Genomic DNA, 23836 nt, shown 5'->3' on the forward strand with positions numbered 1-23836 from the left:
GGTTTAGAGCACAGCGCCACCCATGTCCCGCATTGGTTGTATACCTTGTCCTTTTTAGTACATTCCATTTGTCAAACATATGAATTAGGTGGCCAGAGGCAATGCCGTTTCGAAACCTTTTCTCCTGGCTTTCCCAGAGCCATCGTTCAGCTGTTCCGTAACCCTTCCCTTGCAAAGCCCCTGCTGGCTTGCCAAGCCAAACTTAGGAAACAAATATGCCGTTAGCTGTTGGAGAGCTACAAATCTTTTACATCTGAAGCTGCTCCGTTGAACTCAGTGGGGCTTACTTTTGAGTAGGCAGCGTAGGACTGTACTGCACATCTCTCTCATGGGCCTTTAGGCTTTGTGCTTGCACTCAAGCCAAAACATTTGCGCCAGATATTCCTCAGCTCTAGCAGCATAAATAGTTGTGGTGGACCACAGCTCAAGGGATGGGGGCGAAATTAGACTCAGTTTGCATTTAAAGGCAGACTTATCCACTCACACTTTTCAAAACAGTGTGCAAACTGTTGCACAGCCACCCTTCAAAATTCACACTTCTTTAAATCTTGCAATGCAGTTCTCCAGCCAAGAATTTTGCATGCAAAACAGAAGGCTTAAACAGGGATAAAGTGTGCATAAAAATGCACACATTAGTGAAAATAACATACAAAAGTATGTTATTACTTGGATTCATTCCAGTCTGGCTTCAGGTCTGTCTATGGAACTGGAACTGATTGATGACATTTTAGGACCTGCCTTCTTTTTGCTACTGCAAACCATAAATGAATGGTTTTAACAATTGTAACTCTCCCTAGGAAAGGCATTCCCCAAACTCTGCCCTCCAGCTGTTTTGGGACTACAGTTGCCATCATCCCTGACCACTGATCCTGTTAGCTAGGGATGATGGAAGCTGTAGTCCCAAAACAGCTGGAGGGCAGAGTTTGGGGGGATGCCTGCCCTAGGACTTTAGGGTGAAGGGTGGGCTATTTTTTATTATTAATTCTATCCTATCCTATTCTTATATTATGTTTGGAGAAATTGCTTTGCAAAAATGTGTATGCATATTGGGCAAAAATGCACACAAAAATTAGGAGAAATCTGCTGATGAATTTTCTTGAGTTAGTTGCAAACTGATGTGGAAAGGTGGAGAACTGAACCTGAGAATGGAAAAAATGAGAAACAGAAACGGACAAGTTTGTCAATTCCTACAGTGCTGGTACAAAAACAACAACCTTCTCTCTGCCTAAGGCCTTGGAGAACCAATGCCAGTGAGAGAAGAGCAGTACCAGGTTAGATGGACCAGTGACCTCACCTGGTATAAAGCATCTTCATATGTTTTGATGGGATCAGTCTAGGAAGTCAGCAATGGTTCGCGTCTGCTCATTTCCTCTCCATGGGACAGAAGAAGGAGACACCAAGTGTGTAGCTGGTTCCCAAGTGTGTAGCTGTTCCCCCAAACATGTCCCTCCTCAACCCTGCCCTCCCAAAGACGCACCTATGCAAATCAGTGGGTCTTTTTCAGCTGCCCACCTCCCACTTCCCTGTTGGTTTAGTGCATAAAATGGGTCCGGGTGTTTGTTTAAATCAGGTTTTCAGACTTAAACAAATAGTGACAGGCTGTTCAAACAAGCTTCGGAAATAAGTCTAATCAGGATGTTTGAGAAAGCACCAAAGAGGAAAGGAAAGGACCCATAAAACAGTTGCTTAGAATATATGGCGCAGTCGCCATAAGGTAGACGTTGATGTTATTGTTGTCATAGTCTCAATAAGAACAGGGATTTCCCGCTGTGCATTTTCTGCTTATGTTTCTTTACCCGTCACTATAACTCAGAGCTTTAACATTGTCTCAATGTCACTGCAGCCCACCCTCGCTCGGTCTGCCCTCTTTCATGCTTAGCACAGACAACCCACTACCTATGAGATTAAAAGGGGGGGGGGAGGCGAAGCTGACGAATCAGAAAACAAGTCAATCTAATTTTGCAATGACTTCATCTTCTTGTTGACTTCCGTAGCTTTAGAAATCCATAGATGAGCACCAATACTTGCATTTCCTCTGTCTTAATTTTTTAAAAAATAACCTTATTGGAATTGCATCTCAGTTGCCATTTTTAATCCAACTTGTCTACTCCATTTCCAAAGCAAAGCATTGGCTAAAATGATCAAGAGGAAAACTCTGCAGCAATGACATCAGAGTTCTGCAAGGTTTGCTTGCAGTCCACATTATAGCGCTGGTATATAGTATTCAGAAGTGTTGGGGGTTTTTTTTGGGGGGGGGGATGTGACTCAATTAGTTAAATAGTGCAGGAAAGTACATGACTTACAGTCCAGCATTAGTGCAGTCAAATATTAAGGCTATCATTACAAACAAACAAAAATTGGTGGTTTCTTTAGTTGAGTTATCCTGAATAGGACTTTCTTTGGGGCAATTTTACCCATGCCCTGTTTGTCACTAGATTGCTCAACACTTCACTGATTATGTATTTATTTCCCCGACTTGAATAGGGCTTTTCACAAAACAGCTCCAACGCGTTAAAAATCATAGAACAATTTAATTGGCGTAACCCCCCCCCCCCATAAACGCAAATCAATAAACTGAAAGAATGAGCAAGCAACCAAAGGCATGTTGGACTAGGAGTCCTTCACCCTGCTTGTTGAGAGGAAGGTCCATAAAATGTGGAAGAAATGGTCCATAGCTGTGTTCCTTGTAGAGGCCAGGCTCGCCTCTAAAAAGTAGGACCATAGGTCTCTTTGAATTGGAAATAATCCAGGACTCAAGGCGTTTAGGGCTTTGTAGGTCAAAGGCAACATCTTGACTTGCTCATCAATACGAGGAAAGATTCCATTAGACAGCTGGTGTCTGAGGTGATGTGGAAGCCTGATCATATGCAGGTCACCTCAATACCATAGCTGTCAAGTACTAAACATGTGTGAATGAGCTCCTTACCTCCAATAACAGCTAGAATATGTGAGGTGAAGTCCTTGCACAACTTTATGAGGAGATGTGAAGCACCTGCACACATCTAACCAAGCAAGTCCCAGACTTCAGCCATCTTGTAGCCATTGCTCATCAACACTGTAGATGGTTCTCCCATGCCCTGTTGTCCCTCATCTCCCCTCCTGCCCAACATTTCAGGAGAAAGCTAGGGACCAGTGGAGTATACAAGGCCCTGTACATTTAAAAGGCTATTTCCTTGTAACTCTAGAAGCACGTTAAACCATTTCCCCCTGACATCAGGTGAGGAGACCAAGGGGGTGACAAGAGTCTGGTTGTTGGCTTTTGAACCATGACCTGTGCACTGCCTTGTTGATACTGTCTGTTCCATGCGCAGGCAAAGACAACTCTCTGGGTTGCAACCTGATAGAAGATAAAATGAAGGGCTATTTTGGAAATATGTTGTTTGCTCTTTCCTCTATTTTAGACATTTTCTTCTTTTGATTGTTTTATTAATGATACATCTTAACTAACTGGAACATAATGTAACTCAACTAATTCCAAATAGAAAATATTAACCTTTTATGCCAGTTCATTTTTCTTTGTAATCCAAAACAACAAACAAACCTTAAATTATTGCGCTTAAGTTTGCAGATGTTTGATCTGTTGGAATCACAGCTGAGAAACTGCACTTAGAGAAGCCGCAATCCAGAAAAGAAAAAAAAAGGCAGCCTTGAAGCTGTTTCTTTCAGTGAGATATCTAACCCTGACTTCTGCAGACTCGTGTGTAGGACTGTGGCCATTACAGTGGTACCTCAGGTTACAGACGCTTCAGGTTACATACTCCACTAACCCAGAAATAGTACCTCAGGTTAAGAACTTTGCTTCAGGATGAGAACAGAAATTGCGCAGCGGTGGCATGGTGGCAGCAGGAGGCCCCATTAGCTAAAGTGGTGCCTCAGGTTAAGAAGAGTTTCAGGTTAAGAACGGACCTGCAGAATGAATTAAGTTCTTAACCTGAGGTACCACTGTAACTTTTATATTTTGTATTAAAGGCAGTTCGTGCTTGCTTCTGTTAAAAGGATAATAATAGAAAGAACAGGATATAAGCCAGTCTGTTTTTGTTTGTTTGTTTGTCTGTCTGTCTTTTTGTAGAAAATAAATTGTGAAAGATAACACTATTTCCCTGTTTGTCTCATTAAAAGTCTAGCTGCACAGGGTTTGAGTTGCATAATGTAAGAAGCCTGATGCGCCATCTTGTGTCAGATGTTAGATGTGTCAATAATTGCTGTATCCAGAATCGGATGTCTGGCTTCAACCACTGTTTATAACAGGCACAGGCAAACTCGGCCCTCCAGATGTTTTGAGACTACAGTTCCCACCATCCCTCACCACTGGTCCTGTTAGCTAGGGATGATGGGAGTTGTAGTCCCAAAACACCTGGAGGGCCGAGTTTGCCTGTGCCTGGTTTATAACTCTGTACCTGTGACACCACCAAGCTCTGCACCTCCTAATCCTTAACCTGTCGGGTTCTGCTGGTGGGAGTAGCTTGGCAGGGTAAGCTGAATTTGTAGCACCCATCATTTTTGGGAGGCACTGTAGCGATAGACCAACATGTCCAGAGTTCTAGACTGGGAAGAGGGAAAAGTTTCTACCAAAATGCTTCATTTGCAACTCATACTGTTTGTTTATTTTTTGAATTTCACAACAACAACAAATACCAAACAAAATCACAAAGTATAAAACGAAACCTCCCTCCCACAAACACATTTAAAAGGGCATAGATGGTTTAATCAGCCCAAGTGCTGGTTCTAGAGAAACGTTTTCACCTGGTACCTAAAGATAAGTAATGAAGGTGCCACAGAAAAAGCCCGTTTTTGTGTTGCCGCCCTCCAGACATCTTGTGGAGGAGGCACACAAAGAAGGGCTTCAGAGGATGATTGGAAGGTCCAGGTCAGTTCATATGGGGAGAAGATGTCCTTGAGGTATTGTGGTCCTGAGCCATCTAAGGCTTTATAGGTCAGTACCAGCACTTGCTCCTGCCAACCTAGCAGTTCGAAAGCACGTCAAAGTGCAAGTAGATAAATAGGTACCGCTCCAGCGGGAAGGTAAACGGCATTTCCGTGTGCTGCTCTGGTTTGCCAGAAGCGGCTTAGTCATGCTGGCCACATGACCCAGAAGCTGTAGGCTGGCTCCCTCGGCCAATAAAGTGAGATGAGCACCGCAACCCCAGAGTCGGCCACGACTGGACCTAATGGTCAGGGGTCCCTTTACCTTTACCTTATCAGCACTTTGCATTGGGCCCAGAAATTAATCGGCAGCCTGTGCAGTCAGGCCAGGATCAGTGTTATAATTTGCAGTAATGTAACCTAGAGGTTACCAGAACATAGACAACAGAAGTTAGGCTATCCCTGTCCAGGTAGGGGAACGTCTGGGCTGAAGGCACCCTGCCTCACCGAGGCCTCCTGAGCCTCAAGGCACAGCGATGGGTCCAGGAGTAGCCACAAGTTGCCTACTGACTCCTTCAGAGGAAGTGTAACCCCGTCAAGAGCAGGCAACATCCCAGCCACCTGGTCTAAGGAACCACTCACTAAAAGTACCTCAGTCGTACCTGGATTGAGCTTCAGTTTGTTGGTTCACATCCAGTCCAATTCCCGAGGCAAGGCAACTGTCCGCCTCATGACAGGTTTGGTTTTATAGTTCAGCTGATGTCGAAGAATCCCTCGGTTTGTTGTGAATGCTTGCACCGTTTTCTGTTCTAGAATTCTGGCCTTCTGATCTTTGGGCCAGGTGGGGATTAAGAGAATGCTTCTCCTTCTGTAGAGCTGATGTTATTTCCAATTGCTTTTTAAGTTATTGCTTTAATTGAAGTTTCATGCAGTATGTTGTTTTAATTTGAGAGAGAGAGAGAGAGAGAGAGAGAGAGAGATAAAAACTTCAGACCAAATAATCACACATCTTTGTTTCATATATTGACTAACCACCCAAACCTCCAAAGAACTTTTATTCTAACCCATTTCTACTGCATTGTATCTCAAGCTCTTATTTATTACTAAAAATCCCTCTAATGCAATCATTTTGTCATTTTGATTCCGCTGCTCATATCCTGCCCACAATTTCACTTCTCCAGATAGTCCACAGAAGGCGTCCAACTCTTCTGTTAAAAAGTTCGTCATTTTGGTCTCTTGATTTTGTTGTCAGGTTTGCCGTTTCTGCATAGCCCATTACTTAATTTGCTCTGTTGTGCCTGCAGGTACCACACTCTGGGATTACAGGGTGAAAAGGCATGTCATGAGTATTAATAATAAACAAATAATCCTGCCCTCTCTCTTTTACTTTAGGATGCTTTCGTGGAGCTCTACAGCAACAACATGAGGCCTTTGTTCGATTTCTCGTGGCTGCCTCTGAAGACAATCCTGAGTCTGGCTGTTGTGGGTGCCTGCATCACCCTTGGAGCATATCTGGGGCATAAGTGACTTCAACCAACTTGTGGCGAACTGATGAAAAAGTCTTTTTTTTAATTGAAAAGAGAGGATCAGAAAGCATGAGAGCTTTTTTTGTTTTGTTTTTCCTGTAGCATAATGCTATTATTTTATGAGCCAAGTATCTTTCTGTCTAAATATTAAATCAGCTATTACTGCCAAAGGGAATATTCATTTATTTTTTACAGTGCAGGAGAAGAGTTATTTATTGAAGATATTTTACATTTAACCTGCTATTTTCCTGAAATTCTGCAAGTTATACCCATGTGCATCTTTATAACGGAAGTTTAAGGACACTCCAAAGATCTTCAGCTTTCTTGCAAAATGCCGCTCAACAAGACTATTTTTATCACATTGGACTATAGGGCACAAGAGACCGAGGTGTTTTATCTGCAGGAAAGACAGTAAATGGGCTACTTGCAGAGGTGTAAATTTGCAGTTTATTGCTCTGCCCACTGAAGGAGGAAGTAAATCGCAGCATGGATGAGATGGGAGCAATTTCAAGCCAGTAACGCCTTTGGGATATAGCAATTCGACATGGTACCTATTCAGAGCGAGAAACGACACGAGGTTCAGGCCAGTAATAAAGCCCATGTAGCTCGTCAGCTCAGGCCCAAAGCTGACATCTGGGAATACGATTTCATCCCAACTTGTGAAGCATCCTGATATGTACTGTTTTGTGCCACTCAACACCACCATAGGTCATCGTTGGGAGGATACCATTTGTGCATCCTCAAAGCAACGATTTGAAATGAAATAACTTTGGAACTGCAGAACAAATATTCTGTTTATAGAGTATATTCTTCAATCCTCACTTTACCACACGGCCATCAGGAAACCATAAGTGCCTGCCACCTGCCTTGCAGGACCCGGAGCCTGGATGTTCTGGCTCGCATCCCCACTGGAGCGAGAGTTTACCCACAGCTGATCCTACTTTTACTCTCTGATTTCTTCTTTGCCGGGGAGGGTGGGGTGGTGGTCTTAAAAGCAATCCACGTTGGTTGCTGAATAATACATCTCGAAGCCAAGAGAGGCCCAAGAATTGAAATCAGGTGACAAGAGATTAGCTCGGATCCGCCATCTTTATCAAAACGGATGACCCCACCCCACAAATTAAGTTCTTTGCATTTTATTTTTCTCTTAAGTGGAGCTTTATTCCCCTCAATAGTATTGCGTCCTGGTTATTTCTTTAAGACCGTCTTCAAAAGGATCAAGAATGCATCCATTGCCTCCATCTGCAGAGGCTCACAGACACCATCCCGTTCCCTAAGGTGCCTATTGCCTTTTGTATGGAAACCTGGGGAGGAAGAGGGGAGGGAGGGGGGAATCCTTGTTTAAAATCCTTTTCAGTAAGATGAAAGCAGAGTACTTAATAAGACCACTTTTCTGAGAGTACCTTATTTTGTTTTAAAAAATCCTAAACACGTAGCATGAGATAGATCACTAGGAGCATGGCTGTCATCGTGGTTGAGCATCTCTGAGAGCCTGCCATGACCCACTGCTGACCACCAGAGCCCCCAGGCCCTATACCTGGCTATTGCTGCGAGCTCACCTGTTCTCCCAGGTGTGCAAACAGCAGAAAAAGAAGCACCATTCGCTTCCCTTGGCCTTCTCCTTCTGGGCAGGTGTGTGGATTGTATCCAGAGGAAGAGAGCAATTGAATGGGCAGTGGTAGCAGCAAGGAGGTGGGCTTCCCCAAATATGTGGGGTCCCTTGAGAGCTTCTTGGTGTACTGCAGCTTTGTAAATAACAGAAGTTACTAGCCTGCAAAAAAGAAGAAGCATTAGCTTACTAAGGGTCTAGTAGCCCATTCTTCCATGCTGGCTACAGAGGGAGGGTCATATGCTACTAGCCAGTCAGCAAGCTAGTAAAATGAATAGCCTTCTCCCAAGCAGACCATTGATGGAGTGAGCTGTCCTTGTTCTGCCAGGCCACTGACTTGCTTGTAAGGAATTCCTGGTCACCTACACTGACCAGACGAGCTGTTGTGAGGCTGGTGTTGCGGAATCTTCATTGCTGAAGGTATTTAAGAGCAAGTTACAGCTGAATGGGGTTGGGTTGCCTGAGGTGGACTCAACCCCTAAAGTCAAAGAAATGGCAGGGTGGTCTCTTCCTCAGTGCTTCCAAGAGGGTGCTTACAGTGGGTTCAGTGCTTCTCAAACATGCAAACATGTCTGTATTCACCCCCACCTATATATATATATATATATAGAGAGAGAGAGAGAGAGAGAGAGAGAGAGAGAGAGAGAGAGAGATTTACCCCTTCTGAGGAAAGTCCAATAAGAGGGGGAGAAACCTGTTAGTAATGACATGTTTGTGATATCTCAATAACCTTCTAGCAAATTAAGCTAGAAGCACCTCTGGTCATGTATTCAAATATATCTACCACTTTAACAAAGGCAACTCTAGATTGGATGCTTTGCTGTAATGGCCAGTTGTTGATATCAGTGTAATACATTAAGGGGGGAAAAGGCCAAGGGGTCAAAAGAAACTCATACACACAACAAATGCTTCCCTGCATGCTCAGAACAGTTTTTGTCTCTAGCACCAGCCCTTATTACAGCGTAGGGCTGGATCTACATTGATCTGTTAAACGTTACTAAATGTAACGTTATGTAATGTTCAGTGCTGTTTTCCATTGCCAGTGGTTCACTGCTCTGCAGCACCCTCTGGTGCCACATTTTAATAACACATTTTTAACATTATAAACCATGAGTGTAGATCTGCTCTGGGATTCTGCACAGGGTGGGGGGTGGGGTGGGTGATGCCCCACCAGCCCTCATGAGCAGTTTTGTGATGTTGCAGTGGGGAGCCAGAAAAGTCTCAGCATATACAAAAAGCCAACTCTCCATTAGTTCTTTGGATCCAGCCAATGAGTTTCGGGCCATATTAATGCAAGGGCTTTTTATTTTTATTTTATTTAAACAATACATGCCCCAAAGGAGCAAAATCTAAATTAGATGTGGTGGACATGTTTGACTTCTGTAAATTTCCATCTTTAAAAAACCCTCACCTTTTTATTTTATTTTTCTGTTTATAAAACTGTACAGAAATGGATTTTATACATTAATATGCATCCAATAATAAATATCTGGACTGAAGTACAGTTGCTTTAACACTTAAGATGGCATAGCTAGATAAATAAATAAATAAAGCGAAAGAAAGAAAGAAAGAAAGAAAGAAAGAAAGAAAGAAAGAAAGAAAGAAAGAAAGAAAGAAGGCTTATCAGATCTGAGTGAAATATCTTAATTTTGTGGCATTATATGCAAAAAAAAATCAATCTGGGGAATGTAATATTTTCATTGCTTAAGGCTGTAGTTTATATCATGTCTTCAAAGCTGCTTTTTAAAAGATGGGCAGAATCCACCAAGGAGCTACTCTTTTTCAGCTCCCAGTCATTAAAATGGAGCATGTGCAAGACAAGCTCCTTGGGGAGTGCGCCCAGTGTGTTAATGCATCTCAGCATCGCTGTAGCTACTCTACAGTTATGGCACTTGTACCCATCATTTCAGGAGCGACAGTGAACTAAGCTTTTACGCTTCACGGCAGAAATAAATGTATAAAGGCATTTGTTCAAACTTATGTACCCTCGATACCATGGGTGTAACTTCACCAAGCTGAAATGCTTAGCTTTGCAAAAGCTGAAATGCTTATGAATAAATGTCGAAACTGTGCATTTATAAGGAGCAGTTCAGAGGAAGCTAGGCTCACCTTCATCCTACGGGACTCAACGACTTTAAACGTTTCTAACATTTACTGCATTGTCCGAAGAGTAAAAAACAACAACACAACAACATATGGGGGTGGGAATTAATTGTCTAACAAACCACATCCCTCTGAGAATCCAAGTAACTATGCTGCAAAGGAGGTACCCATGTGTTGCATAACGCATAGGTTTCCATGCGCCAGTGAAGCTGCAGTATTCAATGGTTTTCATCAGTGTTGCATGCCAGTAACTTCACCAAGGGCTGGTTCACATATCACTTGATCTTTCCTCATTTGTTTGCTTAGTACTTAGCAACTCTCTCAGCCCGGGGGTTCTATGCTAGGATAGGTGTGTTTAGTGGTTTAAGCATGCCTAACTCTGCATAAGATGAGGCTGTCCCGTTCAATATGCAACCTGTCTCTGTTGTAAAGTACTATTGTTTGGGTTGGCATCAAGTTATGTGAAATTTCTGTCAGTGGAGAGTATGCACATATATCATCACAGCCAATAAGTAATGGTCATATGTGTTTGACGTAGCCCCTTAATTCAACTCACGGTGCAAACATACCCTCGGACAGCATCCTTCAATCTCGGGTCCCTAAATGCTGTTGTATTACAAAACTCTCATCACTTTTGACCGTTCGCCAGCAGCATCTGGGGACCCAAGTCTGAAGACACTGCCCTAGAATGATGCCCAGGAGTCCCAAGGGCATGATGAGGAACAGTAGCATGGGAACAACCAGTAATAACATGGGAACAACCAGTACTGCACCATATCCTAAACCTGCTGAGACATGTTACAGTATGGCATGGGAGAAGAAAAGGCATCCTGTGCCCAAGATCTGTATCTGTATCTGTACCAAGATCTACGCTTGAACTCTTGCAACATGCTTGGCAGGCAAAGAAACTGGCGCCATACTTCCCAACTTGTGCAAGGCAACCATTATGCATGGGTCAAGACAACAGCAGCTTTCGTCGTTCTGAGCCAGCAAATAGGCTGGGAAGCCTGACCCTAAGCAGCTGCATTATCTGGAGTGGCAGAGATGGAACGAAAGCAAACATAATTCTGCCTTCCACTGTTCTGTGCACTGTTCCTGGTGCCACTTCTGTGCCATCCCAGCACAGAGGCAACGCAACATGGAGCTAGGTTCAAGCTCTCTATTTAGCACGCTTCAAATGGTAGCTGCAAACTCCTCATCGTACATAGTGGGTTACGGGCGTCAAACGTTACCAACAAAGAAGAATTGGGTCTTTTTTTTTCTTGTCTTTTTTTTTAGCTGAAGGTTTACAATTGTCAAAATGAAATGGTAATGAGAATGAACTATATGATATGTCTGTGCTGCTATTCAACCATGATTCTTTGAACAAAGTTTTATTTTGTGGCATCACCCAGTTCCGAGACTTTTCAAAGCTGCTTTAGGTGTAATTTGAAGTAGTCACGTTACAAGGCATTTAGGTAGATGCTGACAATTGATGTTTTATTGTGTCTCTGTCCCCTGGGCTTCACAGTATCGTAATAGGTGTATGCCAGAGAAGGCCAGGTGTGCTGTTGATAGTCTATATTTTATGCAGGTGATCTTCGGTGTTCCCTCCTCCCATCTTTGCTGCAGAATTGTACAGTGTTGTGGCTGCACTAGCTATAAGGACAGTTGATACTGCTAATAGTCATGTTAAACATATTTAGAAAGGTTGAATGTATATAAAAGCTTGAAACTGCCCCTTTCCCTGAGCTTTTTCACCGTGACTGGCAGCCTTTCCTGGTTTCACCTGGTACATTGTTTTGGTTTAGGGGTGGGGAAGCCCTGCAAAACATCGAATCAGTAGCACTTTGTCCTTGCACAAGGAACCAAGACTCAAGTGGCTCTCCCTAGGCCATGCCATAATTCCACAGCAGAACTGACACAGGAGTCTCTTGCTTGTGTGCTCATTTATACTTATGCACTCAACCAAGTTGGCTCCCATTAACCTTGTGCATAGTAACTCAGTTCTGAGCAGCCAGTTCTAAAAAAATGACAGTGCTGAGAAAATAACTGCACGTAGAAGGAATCATAGAATTGCAGAGTTGGAAGGGACCCTGAGGATCATCTAGTCCAGCGCCCTGCAGTGCAGGAATATGCAGCTGTCCCATACTGGGATCGAACCTGCAACCTTGGTGTTATCAGCGCCATGCTCTAACCGTGCCACAGGTCCTACCATGTGAAACTGCTGGAGGTAGTTAACAGTGAAGCTTTTGCGGTCTCTGTGAATGGGAAGAAGTAAGAAAATGCCTCCAGAACGGCCCTCCCTGGCCAAATACATTGTGTGCAGGCTTCCTAGGAAGCACTGAAGATTCCCTCAAGAAAGAAAGAGCCCTGGAAGATGGACCAAACTATCCTGCCCAAATACACACACACAACACACACACACACACACACACACACACACACACACAGTGGAATCTTCAGTGCCTGCACACACAAACCAGTTTGGTTAGGTTTCATTCCAGAGCTGTGCTGCTCCAGTGTTAACAATGAGCTGCAAGCAAATACACAGGAACCCCTCTTCCCTTCTTCATCGGTTTCAGGTGTAATGAAGCCAGCATCTAAAGATGGCAGAGTGGCTCTCAACGACAAATGGGTCAGAGTGCATTGGGTTTCAGCTTTGTTTCTGGAGGTTTTTGTTTTACCCCATATAGGCTACTAAGGACCAAATTATAAATGATCTTAACAGTTTGAATGTATTTGACATACATATTTTTCACTAATACTGGGATGGGGAGGAATGTGAACCATTCCCTGTTCCTCCATGGTTCGGATGAAAATAGCCAACCCACAGCTAGGGATGAGAGAGAAACTCCCATTTGCTTTTTCCATTTTGATTTGCACTTCCCCAAACAATATGCGAACTGGAACGCAAGCTATCCTTCAGAATTCACACGTCTCCAACCAAAATGTATTATGTATGGGGAATGTACGGGCTTGCAAAGCAAACAACCATGTACATTAGGAGAAGCATGCCCTAAAATGCTGGTGAATATTTGTGAGGACTTCTAAAAGTATCTCAGATGCATCAATGTGACAAAGTGAACTGAAGGTTGGAAAAAGGAGAAACGGAAATCAGAGCTGACAGCCTTGTCCCATCCCTATCTACAGCTGCTTCCCTAGGAGGAAAGCTTCCATTAAGTGCCAATGGAAGCTTCCCCGCCAAGTCTGCTAGCAGATTTTGGGGAGTGATTTCCACTGGGAACACGGCAAGTGGGAAGAGTTACCCATCACCCCTTCCCTGAGCACCACTGTCCTTCTCCTGATCACAAGGCCAGGGCCGTTATGCAGAAGAAGAAACAGCATGACCCTGGACCTCCTGTGTGGATCAGAAGTGTTTGCTGATGTGGCACTGGGGATTCGTTTTTGCAGACATCGAATGGCTGTGCAACTGTGGTTTATGTAAGCCCCTTTTCAATAGCAGTTATGGAGGCAAACCCGGTTCCATTTGACCCCAGAGCATTGTGGTATGACGAGCCACCAACTACTTTCCAGTGCTAAACAACAACAGCAAAATGGAAGCGGTGTACATGGCTTGGGTTCTAGCGGGAGAGTTAGACAGACCTTCCATAAATCAGAGGCAGTGGGTGATGCTGGAGGGCTTCATTCCACAAAGAGAACCACCAGGGTTTGCATCAATAGGAAGGCTGAAACATTTCTGAAAGCGGCAACCTTTTCTTTTCTAACTGGATTGAGAGAAAACAAAAGATGAGTTAATTTAATTAGCAGGTTTTTTTTTTTAAAAAAAATCTGCTTACAGTTAATGCAGCTTCATCCATACACAACATCCAGCCACGCTGGGACACTCTCTTAATCCTGCAAAGGTGTCTGCTTTCCCCTAAGTTAAACCATCAAGGAAGGTCCACGCATAAGGGCTGCTGCAACAGTGATGCACAGATGTTCCAAGCAAGGCTCAACGGAGGCCTGCTACCACCTCCCTCCCTCCCCATCTATCCACCCACATGCAGGCAGCAATCATGGGACATTATGTATGTTTCTCTCATCTCCCCACCCAGCCATCCCTCTATGCACCTTGCAAACATTTACTTGCAAGCACAAGTAACTTGCACTGAGCAGAGAGGAAGGCTTGATGATGAAATTGGAGCCTTTCACACAATTGCTACTTCCCAGTGCACTGCAAGCAGGCTAGCTGTGCAGATTAGCCATGCAAGTGGACCGTGCTCCTATTTTTCTTCTGTTTGGATTTTAATTAGCACCAGCATTGCTGTAATACACAGATCTAGTTTATTTCCGTGTTTTGGATGTTGTATGTAATGGTTTTTTTAAAAAAAAAAAATGTTTGCCTGTATATTACCATTTATTAAAATAATCACATCGTTTTATTTTAAAGTCGACATAAATCATGCTGCCATTAAACGTTCCATGTCTTCAGCTAATTTTGTGTGAGAGAGAAATAAAATAAAGCACACTGTGAGATGTCGGCTTTTGGTTTGATTCCGAGTACTGGAAAATTAACGTGCTGTTTCCATAGACCGTGGCCTAATAATTAAAGCGAGGCCAAAACATCCATTTCCACTTGGCAATATCATCAGACATGTTTTTTGAACCTGTGGAAAATATATTGCATCACTAATATTGCACTCTGCTTTGGTCAGTTTTCTTCCTTATTTATACAGTGGTACCTCGGGTTACAGACGCTTCAGGTTACAGACACTTCAGGTTACAGACTCTGCTAACCCAGAAATAGTACCTCGGGCTAAGAACTTTGTTTCAGGATGAGAACAGAAATAGCACGGTGGCGGCACAGCGGCAGTGGGAGGCCCCATTAGCTAAAGTGGTACCTCAGGTTAAGAACAGTTTCAGGTTAAGAATGGACCTCCAGAATGAATTAAGCTCTTAACCCAAGGTACCACTGTACGGGGCAAGCTGCTGGCATCTGTCTGTCTCAAGATACAATGGAGTGCCCCTCCGGGGTGGAATCAAACCACTTCAATAACAGCACCAAAGTGACCTCCCTAGGGTGCAAGCCTGGGCAGTGTGTATAGAGGTCCTGGGCTGCCAGACAAAAAGACCCCCCTCTTGGCCTCCTCCTCCTAGATGGGCTACCTTCCCAGGTTGAGGAGCCCCATCTGCCCCTTGCTTCCCTCTACAGCACATGCAGAAACTGCCTTCTTGACCATTGGACCCACTACTGGTCTCAATTGCTCAACCCCCCCAGAGCCCGTCTTCACATGCAGGGAAAGTCCCTAACTCACTGAGGGTTTGAGATCCATAAACTACCCTCACCTGGTTTAGCCGGCCAGTCAAAGCTGGGGTGTGGCCACTGTCATATACTGACAACTACTAGGAGCCACAGGTGAGAGCTGAGTGCAGGATGGGGACCAAAGGTGGACAAACTACCCCAGTAGGAGAATGACATGACCCTCCCCCCCACACCAGATGTGCTACCGCTCACTTGATTGTGGGCAGCAGGGCTTTGCAGGGGACTCTTGGGTAGGGATGGAAGAGAGATTTGATTTTTGTTTGTTTGCATTTTAATCAGAAACTACCTATTCACACTTCTCAAACCAATATGCAACCCGAAACACAGCTTTCCTTTGAAATCTGCACATCTCCAATCAAATATGATGTGCAAAAGTGCGTATATTAGGTGTAAGTGTGCATAAAAGAGCACATGTTAAATGAAAATAACATGTACTGGGGGAAATTGCTTGCAAAAGTACTGTACATTAGTTAAAGCTACATATGAAAAAAAATGTGTTTATTAGGATAAATTTGCACTTCAAATGCTGATGAATTTTCAATGAGGAGTTCACCAGAATCAAGTAGCTGAAAAAAAACCGTGGAGAACTGAATTTAAGCCTGGAAAAATGGGAAACGTTGAGAACCAAAATGGACAGATTTGCCCAGCAGTACTCTTGTGGAAGCTTGGGAAAACAGCAAGAGGCAGAAGCCTAATTTGATCCACTCCCCTCCATCCCTGAGTGCCTTAGCTGAAGTTGAGTATCAGTTGGAGAAAGCTGGGAAAGAAGACTGAGAAAGAATGATTCACATATATATGACTCAAAGCACTAAGCAGCCCAAAACACTTCTTTTTATGATTACAGGCCTTGCGCAAATCTCATGTGAGGAGCATACAGGCCACCCATTGAAACATCACCACATGGATGACAAATGCCCCCTCCAAAAAAACCCCAAAATGTTCTCAAGAGATTCCATACCAGGAGTGACTGCAAATGTACAACTGGTTAGGCTTACTTATCAGATATTGCATGGTAAGAGAAAATCCAGATTAAACAAAGTACAGGTGGGCATTTTGATGATCTTGTGTGGACGCACTGGAAGAGTTCTGGACATAAGCAGCACAAAGTCCACAACAAGCTGCTGTGTGAAAGCACCCACTGCCTGCTGGCCAGCAACATCCCTAAATATAACTGCAGCAGCTACCCATGCGACACAATCGGGCTGAGCAAAAAAATAGCATGTTAGGACATTACAAGCGTAGGAGGAGGAGAGTTTTCTATGGGAGTTACAGTGGCAGATAACCATCTCCTTTGCTAGAATATCCAGGATACCGTAAATCCAAGATCTCCTTTTAAGGCTAATTAACAGAGTTTTTTTCATGACCCCCAGAGGTCACTAGGAATGTACAGCCAAGACATGAAGAAGACTCACTATGTGGTGGCAAAGTTCCACACAATAAATATTGCTAGACACCAGTGAGGGCTGGCTGCAGTTTTGAGGGACACCCTTTGTGGGTCTTTGCCCTATGTTAGTGGGATACCCCCCTACACATAAGCTTTCCTGGTAGCTACAAACCACCATCTTAAGTTCCCACATTATCCTGGAGCACTCGTAGTGTCCATCTGAGACATATGTTCCAGGAAGGACCCAGAGGAGGCATCAGTACAGGTGGGCCCTGACACAAGGCCCAATGTCAGGGACAATTTGTTCATTTATAAAAGTATTTATATAGCTGCCCTCTTACAAAATATCAGGCTGGTGTAAAATACCAGGCTAGTGTAAAAAAAAATAAAAAAAAAATAAACCCAGTAAAAGCTTTTACATGAGGAAGCATTTTTTGTGTGGCATTCCCAGAATTATTTCAACCTTTGGTCATCAGGATCTGCTCTGAATAGCACAGAAAAGTGGTTTTCAAACTCTGAGGGAGCCTTTCCCATGTCAACTTGGCTGTCGGAGGGAGACTTTCATGGCGACCTCGAAAACCTTGCCATGTTGTAAAAAGTTCTTCGGCACAGTTTGGGGGCTGGCAACCCAGGACAGAACGTTCTCTGTGGCAGCCCTTAAGCTGTGGAATTCTCTCTCCACAGAGGCCCATCTGCCACCTTCATTGTTCTATACAGTGGTACCTCGGGTTACAAATACTTTGGGTTACAGACTCCGCTAACCCAGAAGTAGTACCTCGGGTTAAGAACTTTACCTCAGGATGAAAACAGAAATTGCGCGGCGGCAGTGGGAGGCCCCATTAGCTAAAGTGGAACCTCAGGTTAAGAACTGTTTCAGGTCAAGAACAGACCTCCAGAACGAATTAAGTACATAACCAGAGCTACCACTGTACTATAGCTTTCATTATGTGCCAAAGACACACCTCTTTTCTCTAGCCATGGACACCTGAGGGAGAGAGAGAGATTTATGGCCCACCCTCTTTTTCTGATTATAGTTTTACCTGATTTTACCATTGTGTTTTTAAATGGTAGTAACCCGCCCTGGAGGGACGCGGGTGGCGGTGTGGGTTTAACCACAGAGCCTAGGACTTGCCGATCAGAAGGTCGGCGGTTCGAATCCCCGCAATGGGGTGAGCTCCCGTTGCTCAGTCCCTGTTCCTGCCAACCTAGCAGTTTGAAAGCACATCAAAGTGCAAGTAGATAAATAGGTACCGCTCCAGGGGGAAGGTAAACGGCATTTCCATGAGCTGCTCATGGAAGCGGTTTAGTCATGCTGGCCACATGACCCAGAAGCTGTACGCCGGCTCCCTCGGCCAATAAAGAGAGATGAGCGCCGCAACCCCAGAGTCGGCTACGACTGGACCTAATGGTCAGGGGTCCCTTTACCTTTTTAACCCGCCCTGGGGCCTTAGGGTAGGTGAGACATCCAAATAATAGTAATAATGATTGCACAACAATATAACAATTAATTGATTAATTTGAAAAAAAAGACTGCCTGGTCAGTTCTCATTGAACACTGTGCCTCCATAAATACTCCGCAGAATGCCCTTGAAAACTCCCTTGTGGCTACACACTGCCAAGGAAGTGTAATAGCAGGAGGCAATCTGTCTTACAGGAAACCTTGCCAGCTATTCCTGACCTGGTCCTTCAGGAGCCTCTTATAAAGAGTCCTCTTCTTAAAATATTGGGGCAAAATGTCCATCTATCTACTAGTCTTGCCTGCTGAGCCTTTTAAGGAGACCCCAGGGATCAAACCTGCATGCAAACTATATGTCCTTGTCACTGTGCCACAATTTCTCCCCAATATGAAAGCCACTTGCTTCAAACTGGTCCCCCCTTGCCACCCATCTCCTTTAATATGGAGCCCTAAGTCAACCCCATTTTATGGGAAACTCGCTGGATGCAGGGAGAATTTTGCATTTTAGCTCCCGCCAGTGTGAGCTGGCTAATCCTACCAGGCAGATGATATCTCCTAATCTCAAATCTTCCTCTGGAAGGGATTGCTTGCCTGCAAGAGCTTCCCTTCCATTTGCAGTTATGCAAAGATAGAACTGGCGACGGACCAAAGTGCTCTCTCGTGTGGCTGTAAATTAACGTGACTAGTGGAAACTGACAGGAAACTCCTGCAAATTGGGGTTTTGCTCAACATCTGGAGCCCAAGCTTTTGAATTCCCTCAACGTGTATGGATAAAGCAGGTGATGCCTTTTTCTCCCTTCTTAACATCCTCTCCTCATTACTGACTTCCTCCTGTCCGAGCCCTTGAATTTTACAAGGCAGGTTTTCTTTACTCGTCAGTTTTCTGTGTTCACAAAAACAGCTGTTATTTCTCCAAAAGAACATTCTCCCCCCCAAAAAAAACCCCACCCGTTCGCCATGCACTTTCCATTGTATAATTCAGTTGTTAACAGAACACAAATGCTTCTCCCATCATCTTCCCTAGCAAAAGCTCTTAGACTTTAAACATTTAAACATGGCTTGACGTGAGAAAGGTGTATATCTGACATAATTTTGTTACAACACCATAATGGAGCTTGTTTTGCAACCTTAATCATCTGAATTCTCTGTCTTTTTCCCCATGTAGCCTCCGGCACACCGTCATTCGTTTGTTTAACATACCACACTTCATCGTACTAGATTTCTGAGCAGTTGTACAAGCATGAAGAAATGAACAGTACAATGAAACACAACCAGAATTAAAGCACCAGATGAAACTGACAGATAACTCCTTAACCAACAAAGCTGGCTCACAAGTCAATTAGGGCTTTGAAATTAAATATCAAACAGCACCCCAAATGCAAACAGGGCGAACCTCTTTCAGGACTGGAATAATGTAGACAAAACCAGCTGCACCAGTCAGTTCAATGTTTGAGGGTGTATGGTTCTCATAAGCTAAGCAGATTTCCGATGTGAACTTGAACACCACCAGGTAAGTTGCATAGATATTTCCAAAGAGAGTGGAATTTCAGTGTGAAAAAAAGAATTAACCTTATGGCGACTGGCTCATTCTTCACTATGAAATATTATTGATGTTCTCCCTTTTGCTTTTGTTATCCACTCATTTTCTTCTAATATCACATCTGTGCTAAGGATTTACAATATTGCTATTTCTTATCTTCCTCTCTTTTCACTTGCCCAACTTTCTATTGTTTGCCTATTTCCCTTGAAAACTCTGCCAAAACCAATATTCTGGATTTTCATGTTCCTCAGCCTCTCTCAACAGATTCACTTTAACTTGTTTGGGGGGGTGTTGTTCTCAAGATCAAAATATTGAGAAACTGTTTACTTCTTCTTTTCCCTCAATATGTCCATCTGGTTGCAAAATCCTTCCACTTTCAGCTTGTCAATATAGCAAGGAGTTTGCTCTTTTCTATTTACAGAGACTCCCAACTTTTCAATACACAATTTTATTATTTGTCAAGTCGACTACTGCAGCATTCAGCCTCCCTGCTAAAGGTAAAGGTAAAGGGACCCCTGACTGTTAGGTCCAGTCGTGGGCAACTCTGGGGTTGTGGCGCTCATCTCGCTTTGCTGGCTGAGGGAGCTGGCGTACAGCTTCCAAGTCATGTGGCCAGCATGACTAAGCCGCTTCTGGCAAACCAGAGCAGCGCATGGAAATGCCATTTACTTTCCCGCTGGAACGATACCTATTTATCTACTTACACTTTAATGTGCTTTCGAACTGCTGGGTTGGCAGGAGCAGGGACCGAGCAATGGGAGCTCACCCCGTCGCGGGGATTCGAACTGCCAACCTTCTGACCGGCAAGCCCTAGGCTCTGTGGTTTAACCCCCAGTGCCACCCTTTGGACTTAGATGCTGCCACCTATTCAGGTCATTCTTGAGCTTTTCACGGGAATCTCCGCTGGAGATTGTACTTCCCAGTGCTCACAGATACGTTCTCCTCTCTAATCTTCTTATTTATGATTTCTGTGCAGTCTTAGCAGTGAGAGCTGCATAGGAACGGATCAGCTACAAAAACTTCCAAAACTCTCCCCGATTGTCATGTGGGATGTCCCATGGCTGAAAGCAGTTTTGATTCCTGCTCATGACGGGAGGATAGAAAATAAGTACAAAAGGGAAGATGGTTCCCCTTTTTTTCAACCACCCTCCATCAAACAGGAACTATACAAGGCAAAAATAGACATTTCGCGCATTTTATTCCTGTGGATTAAAAAGGGAGAAAACCAGAGATTGTTGATAGAATAGCTAGTCTTCTTCAGTGTTGGCTTTTTTAAAAAAATACCAAACTACCTGACTTTTGCAGCATGGGATGGTTTCTACAGAAACACATGTCACCTTACCTGAGTTTAATGTCAAGGGACAAAAGGCAAATTGCTGAAGTTTTTCTGGATGAAGCATTAGGTTGTCTACGCAGAAAATTAATCTATCTCGTCCCCTGGAAGACTATACAGCCCATTGCTGCATTCAGTACATGGAAGCTTCTTTATTCTAGATTATTGGGTGAGAGATATACTCATTAGTTTCCAATGCATAGGTTCAGATTATCAGCAAATATGACGATATTTTGGAGCAGTAGTTCCAGTTACTTTGGATTGTGCCCAATGTACGACTCAGAATAAAACCCCTGCAAATGTTGCTTGCTTGGCCACTTGACCTTTGAGGGATGTTCCTCCTCAAAACCTTCGTTCTGTGGTTTTAACCTTTAAAGCCATTTGTGGTCCGGGACCTTCATAGCCTGGGACTCTTATCCCTAAAAGAGCTTGCCTACCAGTTGAGGCAATCCTATCAAGCAGGCTTCACTGCCCTAAATTTACAGCCTGGTTAAGATGGTGACAATTGGAAGCAGGGCCTTTTTGGTCAAGGCCCCAAAGATTCAGAATCACCTGATGAGGTTAAGAAACTACCCTTCTTATGAGGATTTCTGAAGGGCCCTAAGATCCTCTTTTCTCCCTTAGTATTTAGTTGCCTAAGTCCTCCTCCTTCTCTTTTAGCAGCAGATGCTATTTTTTATGTTCTATTTGTGGGATTTTGCAGTCTTAAAATTGCATTATTTTATTTTTGTGCACTGCTTTCAGCTAATTTGGGGATAGGCATGTATTTTAAGCAAACAAATCTAAAATTACCTTTCCTGTTCCTGCACATTCCTTTTCCGCTGCAGCTGCCTAGCTCCAGAATTTACTTCCTCTGGGCATCCAATTCCCTTCTTCTGTTATTACGTTCAAGCACCTCTTCAGATACAAATTCTCACCTGGGCTTTCCCTGACAGGACTTCCCTTCCCCTTGCTCTCGAATCTTTCTTTGTCTTTAAATAAACCTTGGGCAGAAGTGGTTTCATCTTGAATGTCAGTGTCTTGTACTCTTGCTTGTTTTATAAATATGCCTTAAGGCCAAGTCGCTCAAACATGATCCCTTGTTTTCGGATCTGCAGCTCTGCTACTTGAAACAGAGCAATTTCGTTGTTTGGCACATTCCAAATTACATTTACATTACAAGTGTATCCATTCATTTGTTGCATTTGGAACATATGCCCCTCCACACTAAGGGTGATAAACAGTTGTACCTTGGAAGTCAAACGGAACCCGTTCCAGAAGTCCGTTCGACTTCCAAAACATTCGGAAACTAAAGTGCAGCTTCTGATTGGCTGCAGGAAGCTACTGCAGCCAATCAGAAGCCATGGAAGCCCCGTCGGACGTTCGGGTTCCAAAAGAAAGTTCACAATCACTTCCAGGTTTGCAGCATTCGGGAGCCAAAACGTGTGAGTACCAAGGCGTTCAGGATCCAAGATACAACTGTACAGGCATACCCCACTTTATTGCGCCTCTTTATGAGGATGCAGGTACAACTGCAGGCAGTTGGGGAGTGGAGCTGGCTAGGGATGGATCCGGGTTTTCCCCCCTCTCACCCCTGCAGCCAGGGGGCCTGGCCTAATACACTACAGTATAGTGTAAGCATAACTTTTATATGCACTGGGAACCAAAACAAAACAAATGTGTATGCATGCAGGTTCTGTGCCCACTCCTGCTTACATGCCAGCTTCTTAGACTTCCATCCCAGTGTTTGTTTGGGCTCTGGGGATGTCCTCAGCAGGTAAAAGGGTCACAGGGTGAGCGGTTTGCATTCTGTATATGCACCATGACCATATAGGAGTCACAGGAGCTCCCTGCAGAATTTTAAAAATAATAATATTGTGTGACTCACTTTATTGTGACATTTGCTTTATTGTGGTGGTCCGGAACCACAATACAGTGGTAACTTCGAGTTACAAATGCCTCAGGTTACAAACTCCGCTAACCTGGAAGAGTTACCTCAAGTTGAGAACTTTGCCCCAGGATGAGAATGGAAATTGTGTGCCGGCGGCGCAGTGGCAGCAAGAGGCCCCACTAGCGAAAACACGCCTCTGGTTAAGAACAGTTTCAGGTTAAGAACAGACCTCCAGAACAAATTAAGTTCGTAACTAGAGGTACCACTGTACTCCAAGGTATGCCTGTACATGGAATTCTCAAATAGGGTGGCTTCAAGATACTGGCCAGGCCAAACACTGTTTTTCTTTCTTCTTACACTAACCCTATATATCTGCTGCGAAAATAACATAAGGCAGAACCTTATGCCTGTTTCTTTATTTCTGAGTAGACGTATAGAGGATTATACATCAGCAACAGTCATTTTACAAAGATTGGCCTACCATTGTGACTCCAGTACTAGCTGCTTCTGTAACCATGTACATGCCTACTCAGACACTGAACCGCACTGAGTTCAATGGGACTTACTCCCAGGTAAGTAAGCATAGGACTACTTCTGAGCTGGGGCCATTTGCCCAATAGATATCATGGCCTCCAAATCCACCGGACTTGGAATCTGAGACACAAACTCCCCGAAGAGGTCTCTGAAGAGGAACACAACTTAGCAGGGTCAAAACTAGGAGAGGCAACGCAGACTTTTCAGAGTCTGAATTGGGACACATGCCACTCTTGCCAGTTTGCTTCCAAAGAAATATCCAAGGGGAAAGACAGAGAACTTTTAAGTTCTCTGCAATTTCACCAGAAGGACAGGCAAGGAAGGCCCACTTATGAGGCAAAGTGAGGCAACCGCCTCAGGCGGCAGAATCAAG

At 44.0% G+C, this 23836-nt stretch overlaps 1 protein-coding gene across 3 annotated transcripts in view; it reads left to right on the top strand.

The window, feature by feature from the left end:
• Positions 1 to 23836, top strand: part of BCL2 (BCL2 apoptosis regulator) — a 181287-nt gene that overhangs the window by 117877 nt on the left and 39574 nt on the right. Inside the window, exon 3 of one of the 3 annotated variants that reach the window (XM_083519431.1) lies at positions 6256 to 14557. The exons of the other annotated variants lie outside the window; for them this stretch is intronic. Coding sequence (XP_083375557.1) covers positions 6256 to 6390 — 135 coding nt within the window. The 3' untranslated portion in view covers positions 6391 to 14557. Of the gene's footprint in view, positions 1 to 6255; positions 14558 to 23836 lie in introns of those variants that run through there. 3 annotated transcript variants of the gene reach the window in all.

The sequence above is a fragment of the Podarcis liolepis genome (genome assembly GCF_965112155.1).
Source record: "Podarcis liolepis genome assembly, chromosome: 8".
Taxonomy (NCBI): Eukaryota; Metazoa; Chordata; class Lepidosauria; order Squamata; family Lacertidae; genus Podarcis; species Podarcis liolepis.